At 35.8% G+C, this 7,109-nt stretch overlaps 1 protein-coding gene across 3 annotated transcripts; it reads right to left on the reverse strand.

Moving 5' to 3' along the window:
• Window positions 1-4,337, reverse strand: LOC143557433 (uncharacterized). 3 transcript variants are annotated; one of them, XM_077046507.1, is made up of 3 exons: window positions 3,175-4,337; window positions 1,982-2,819; window positions 1-1,869 (listed from the first exon to the last, which is right to left on the reverse strand). In XM_077046507.1, exons 1-3 carry the CDS (start codon window positions 3,354-3,356, stop codon window positions 232-234), a joined length of 2,658 nt encoding a protein of 885 aa, XP_076902622.1. In that variant the 5' UTR covers window positions 3,357-4,337; the 3' UTR covers window positions 1-231. The 3 variants fall into 3 exon arrangements, with proteins under 3 accessions (XP_076902622.1, XP_076902621.1, XP_076902620.1); XM_077046506.1 differs by having other exon boundaries at window positions 1-1,887; XM_077046505.1 differs by having other exon boundaries at window positions 1-1,902.
• Between the last annotated feature and the right edge of the window lie 2,772 nt (window positions 4,338-7,109).

Here is a 7,109-nt window from a genome sequence, read left to right on the forward strand (position 1 = left end):
CTTACTTCATATCATATAAGTTTTACAATTAGTAAGGCTGGTCTTGCATGGAATTAAAACATGAAAACTAGTCAAAGTCTTGTAGTCAATTCACATGCATGCACTATCTTTTGAACTAACAAACAAGAAATAAATAAAAAGAAACAAAACCATATAAAGATGTAAAACTCATCTGTAAACTTCAAACTCGATCCACCTTGATCAATTCTCTCTTTGTTTATGACTTGTTTGTCAAGAAAAGTTACGAGGATAGTATGCGGTAGAAACCCACCCGCCACGATGATTTCCATCATTCACAACCTCCTGCAAATGCGATGAAGCTTGCATGCTACCATTCCCATATTGATTAGCAAAACTAAATGTATGGTTTCTTATCATGGCTGGTTCCTTAAATATATGATGACGATGATCATCGGGTTCGTTGTCTGATGAATCATCAATGACGATTATCTCCTTGGTGGCAGTAGCAGTATTATTCATGTTTGCAGATCTTAATATATCAGACTGACTTCTCGAGTTATTCGATGGGTAGAGATTAAAACACTGATTCATGGAGCTGCCGTTTTGATTCTGAGGATAATCGTAAAAGAATGAACCGCGGTTTTCATTTGAAAATTTCTGAAGCTGTTGATATTGACCCATGGGACTCGAGAACGAAGGTTTGACTTGTTGGTCATCTGTGTTCACCACAGTCAAGTTTTTCCCCATCAGCCTAAGTGTAGTAGGACTTATAACAGGCGATTTGACCATCCCGGGTGGTGGCAGTGTGAGGTTGTTGGCCAGAGGGAACGACTCGGGCCTTCTTAACCCGTTCGGCTCAGTAACTCGCTCCTTTGAAATATTAGGTTCTTGGGGATATGAAGTAACATTGTTAAAGAAAGCACCTTCCTTTCTAGAGCAGCAGCAAGGAGTCACACTCTTTTCTTTAAAGATTGCATCAACTGATCTCAAATCACTTGTATTATTATTAATAATAATATTATTATTCGCGGTATTCTTATCAAATGCAGGACTTGAGACGGTTGAAATTGATGATCCGGAAACGAAGTCTTGGTTCATGATATCATGACCACGGCGGTCTTCACTTGATTGAACCCGACTCATTGTGGTCAATGACGAATTGTCTTGCGGGCCTTCTTCAGAACCCATATCTGCACCCGGGCTAGGTGGCAGGAAGGACCCGGGTGGCCCAGGAATAGGTATTGGATCCACCTCATTGTAGTAATCTCCTTGCTTTTCATTGTTATGATCCATAATAATGTCGTTTAGAGTGCGCTGCCGCGAGTCAAACTTGTTATCCAGTTGACTTATCATCGTTGAAAACTCGTTGTCAAATGAGTTCTTCAAACCAGTAAAACTTGGCTCAATACCAATGCAATCTTCAGTTCTAGCAGATTCTGAAGTAATATCAAGTCCTCCGGATAAAGAATCATCATCAGTTGAACTCTCGGAAGTGATGGATTTCTTCCTTTTGACTTCTCGAACATTCGTCATCTCTAAAGACATTTCATTGCTTGTATCTTCTTCTGTCATTGATCTTTGTTTCAAAGAATCTTGAGATTTTTGGATAGCAGAAAACTTCCTTTTCAAAGTAATTAGCTTCGGTTCTTGATCAAGTTCCCGGTTTGCTGGCATCGATAGACTCCTTTTCACATTTGAGAACTTGGTCCCCTTTGACCTTATAGAACTATCGGAACTATCATCCACGCGGGTGTCTTCTTTTCGTCTTGTATGCACCGGGAGCCGCTTCTTTGCGCCACCTGTTCTCTTAGAACAGGCCCATGGTGGCCTAGTGACGGCTAAATCATCCGTCTGCTTATTAACTTGAGCTTTTATGGGATTTGCACTTTCTTTAATGGCAGCATTTTCCTTTTGGCCACTTTCCACCTGTTTATCAACAATCTAATTGTCATATTTCAACTAACTTTACATTGGATTAGATGTAAAAAAGATTATAACCTGTAAGAGTAAAGAAGCTTACTTTTTGGCTCAACTTTTTGCTGTTAGGAGTAAGCTTCAGAATTTTCTTGGAATTTTTCTGCATGTAAGCTTTCTTTTTCTTCTTCTTCTTGATCAACACTTTATTGAGTTTTGGCATTGACAAGATCCTAACTTTTTTGCCATTTTTGTCAATATAAACAGCACCTTCATGATCAGCAACCTCACGAGTAAAAACCGGTTCTTGTGGCTGATCTTTTTCCTTTTCTTCTGCTTGAAACTCAATTTCTTGATCAGGAAAACTCGAATTAGTGACCCAGTTTGTACCGTTTCTTCTATCAAGCTCTTCAATTGTACAACGAGGAGCCGTTTTATACACATCCACCATTAACCTTGTTTTCCTAGGCTTAATCCTATATTGTTTAATGGTTTTCAACTTAAGATCTTCCGTCTGTTTCATACCGGATTCCTCAGACAGACAGCTGTCAATGTGCGCGTTTAACGTTGTGTTTGAAGACGACGAAAATGTCTTGCAAACCGGGCAAACTTTAGAAGCCACAGTCTCTTCAATCGGTTCAACACCCGAATTCAGTTTCGTAACCAACTTGGAGTACTTCTTAACAGTGGGTTGACTATTTGTTTTTGTGTGAGCTAAAGAATTATCTTTTCTTTTACTATCAAAATTGCTTATGCTTTCATCATTTGGTGAATGATTTTCGACCGCGCATATGCTAACAGATGAATAATTCCTCACTGAATCAAGAGACTGGAAAGGTGGCAACAGATTTTTCACACCATAATTCAAGCAAAGCTGCAAACTTTTATCCGAAAACGGCCAATTACCAGCTATATCCTTGCATCTTGACTTAAAAACATAATCTCTGCAAAGGGTTTTCAACAAAATAACTAAATATATTAACTATAATCATGAAAAACTATAATAAAGTTTACCATGGTAGGACATAAAATCACATCTATAAAAGTGGATGATCCAAAAATATATTGACCCTATAACTAGAGATGGGCAAGAAAGAAATTTTATTAGAATAGATTGGGCAAAATTGTCAAACAAAAAATCCCATCTTGATTGGAATAAAATCAATATTTTTCAAGAAATCTGTGCTACTGGTCAAAGAAAGCCTAAGTCACACAAATCACCAATCAACAAAGATTTGATACAGTAAAAAAGATGTCTTGATACTATTACTAATAAAATATAATCAATCTGTTCTTCACCTTATTGAGAAATTGGGAAGTGGGCTGTTGTTGGTGTCATCAAGATTCCCATCAGAAGGCTTTAGCAGATCTAAGTCAGAAACATAAGCAAAAGCTTCATGAGAGAGCTGTTGTAGAAGATGATGAATTTGATTATCAGATGATGAAGGATCTGGTGGTGGATGTTCATCTATGGATATCATCTGCTACAGTTTATCTTCTGTCTTCTTGTGCTGTGTACAACAGTCACAAGAACTGATCTTTCTTTCTCTCTCTAAAACTTCAAACTAAGCATCCAAATTACCTGATAATTAAAAGCATCCTTAGCGAGAGATGATCATCAGATAACTCCAAGTTTTAGGAACACTTTTTGTCATCATGTAGATAGAGGTAGCCTGCAAATTGCAAAACATGTAAAGATCATGAATAAGATTAGAGATAGGTGTGCTTTGACTACCAAAAGTCACTAGTAGTAGATTCTAGAAGATGTAGATAAGACCATATTTTATGTGATCTTGAAGAAACAAAAAAAAATGTTTTAAATTTATTTATTTATGCAAGACTGATTGAACAAGGAAAGAACCAGAACAAGAACCAGAATAGTTGAGAAAGATCCAGAATCCATAAGTGAAAGACTGAACTTTAAGATGAAAAAGAAGTTCAAAATCTGTCATTTTATGTGAGTATATATGTTTTAAACCAGACAAATAAACCACCCAAATCTAAAAACTAAACCTTCATAACCAAAACCCATTAGCATTAACATCATCCTTAAACAAAACAAACAAAATCTTGAACTCTGATCAAGATTTGGGGGGTGGGTTGAAGGTTCAAGATTCAAGATGTGAACTTGTTTCAAGAATCCCATACAAAACAAACAAAGGCAATAACTTTAATCAAGATTTGTTTAAAGAATCAAGATATGATTTCAATTTTAATTGGATGTGATGAGGATTGATGAGATAATAAAGAATAAGATATAAATTAAAGCCAGATATTTGGATCTTTTGATGCACGGTAGAACCAACAGTGTAAATCATCAAAAACAACAGTAAGTTTATGATTGAAACGGTACAAATCACTGGAGGAAAAAACCCCAAAAATCTTTATCAAGAGATCATAAAATCATGGACATAAAAGCTTTGAACTCAAATTCAAGAAACATAAAGATTCAATCTTGACAATGAAAACTTGAATCTTTATAAGAAAGATTGTCCCAGATTAGCAAAAGAAAACAAACCCATGAAAGATCATATGGTATTAATAATAATATTAGAAGTAGAAGAAGAGGTTAAGGTAAAAATGGAAGCAATGCAAATATAGAAAAGATGATGATCACCAGCAGCAGAAAGAAAGATGAAAACAAAAGGAGGTATCGTGTTCAGCTCTCAACCAAAAAGCAAAACTTGTACCACTGATTCATCTCCATACGTGAATGCGTGTGTAGTGTGTGAGAGAGAAGAAAGAGAAAGAGAATGTGTGTGTGTGTTGAGAGAGAGATGTTATGGGGACACTACAAAGCTGTCTAATCTTATACCTGCCCTACAACGCATTATTTTCTTCATATTTTTCCACTTTATTGGTCATTTTGATCATGGGTATGTGAAATGCCGGTTATGCCCTTTTAAAACAATTTATACGATACGTAATGGTTTAACTAAAGCAATAGTGTTAGGTGTTTTGATCTGGCTGACCCAGGAATGTGGAATATCAAGGATCGAAGATTGGACACAGAGGTTTAATTCAGTCATCAGTTAAACATGGTCTCTACTATTCGGGTATAGGTTGAAGTATCAAGTCCGAAAATGAAACCCATGCCGAACACTTCTAATGATTTTCTTAATTGTTGCTACAATCACCAACAAATTGAATTGAATTAAAATTTACATATTTAAAGTGTTTGATGCATAGCAACTGTTTAATGAAATGTGTGACCAAAAACCATTGTACTTGTGTCATTTTTTAATTGATGTGTCTCTTCTCTATCTCTGTATGATATGTGTTATATTCATATACTAGAATAGAGTTTGTGTGATACAAGGTTGATTAAAAAATAAAACAAAAAAGTTAAATTTAATAATATACATAATAGCATATCATGTGAATCCATACCAATTAAGAAAAAGATAAGGCTAACATTAATTTATCTTAGTTGAGTTGGTAAGCCACAATCATTTTAAAAAAGCAAGGTTGTGAGTTTGATTTCCACCAACAACATACTTTTCATTTCATCAGGGGGGAGGGGGTGGTGCAAAGCTCATCACACACCACCTCCAATGACGGTGTGCCACATCACCAACCCCAAATCCATCACATGTGATGGATTTTTGCTAGGGGTGGTGGTGTGATGGATTTCCACCCCATCACTTGATTTCCAACGGCTCCCTCCTAGATTTTACACCATCACTTGCGTGATGGCCATCACGCAACACTCCCTCTCACGCTTGACAAAAGGACCGGCGGGGGTGTGCTAAGAGCCATCACGCGTGATGGGTGGCTTATCACGCGGTGCCCCGTCCCCCCTCATTCATGAAAAAGAAATTGTAAAAGTGAAAAATTGTACACTTGACAGCCTATATGAAGGGTCTAGTTGAATGGCATATGAAAAAATGGTTTTCTTTTAATAGTGCAGACAGATTTTGATTCATCATTTTCTAGACTACAAATTTATTTCTCAGTTTAGTCAATAGAAGAATTGGTCATAAATGGTGGATATCGGTTCTGTTTTGACTTATTATCAGTCTGGTTCTCTCACGTAGTTTCTGGCAGACCCGATTTCTTTTCACCCAAGACTAAAAACTAAAACACGACTTGTCAAGAAGGCATGAAGCTCTAACTAACATTTCACTCATTAACACGTAATGATTTAACTAAAACATAACTATTGAGCTAGCCCCCTTGTCCTTAACAGGGTAGCGCCAAAAGGGGCTCCATGACCATGGCGTAATTGTTTGGGGGAAGTTTGCAAACAGAAGATGATGAGGTGGCTTACGGCGCTCCCCCCCCCCCCCCCCACCCACAAAAACTAAAAATCAATCTTAGAACACTTGTTTGGAAAACATTTAAATTTGATTTTTATACACATATTGAAATTAAGATGTTGAGCTGAGTTCAATAGTCATGTATAGTAATGTTATGGCTTCTAGTTCAGTCAATGTAATTTTTAAAAAATTAAGTTTTGCAATTTAAAAAGAAAAATGACACAACTTATTACACATTTGTTTTCTGTTTCAATACAATGTTAAAAAGTTATTTAATGTGCATTAACCGATTATCTTAAAAAAATGAAAGAATAACAAAAATGTTGAACCTTGTATTCAATCTTAAGTCTTAACAAATTCCTTGTTGTCTCCAATAAATATTTTTTTTTTTTAAATTTAAAAGCTTTAAATTCTTTATCTGTTTTAACCTTTAATCAAATGGTGATAAGTTCTAAACTTCTAATCACTTAAACATGGAGATATTAAAATAAGTGAAAGTGAAAGTGAAAGTGAAACTATTAGCTTTTTACAAAAATTATTATTTTATTTCAACCTTGGTAGACATTAAATGAATTTCTATAACCGATATGTTAGACTAAGGGGTGTGGGGGGCTTTAATGGGGGCTTTAGTGGGGGCTCCAACCAATAATATTATGACGTGTGGCAGAGAGAGAAACTGGATAAGGGGGTTGTTGGAGCCCTGGCCCCTGGTGTGGAGGGGCTCCAGTGAAATTTTTTTTTTTATTTTTTATAAATATATTCAAACAACGTATTATTAAAAAAACACACATTAATAAAAAAACACATTAATATCTAAAATTCAAATTACAAAAAAAAAAACATACTAAAAATTAAACAAACAATAATACTTAATAATAACACTAATCTAATACAAGATCATCGGGTCGCCTCGCCCACAAATGTTCAACTAACTCATGTCGAAGATTCCCGTGTATCTCACGGCTCTTGATATTT

Source organism: Bidens hawaiensis, unplaced genomic scaffold (assembly GCF_021521415.1).
Source record: "Bidens hawaiensis isolate Kalapana, Puna unplaced genomic scaffold, B.hawaiensis_p1.1 tig00018959_1, whole genome shotgun sequence".
Taxonomy (NCBI): domain Eukaryota; kingdom Viridiplantae; phylum Streptophyta; class Magnoliopsida; order Asterales; family Asteraceae; genus Bidens; species Bidens hawaiensis.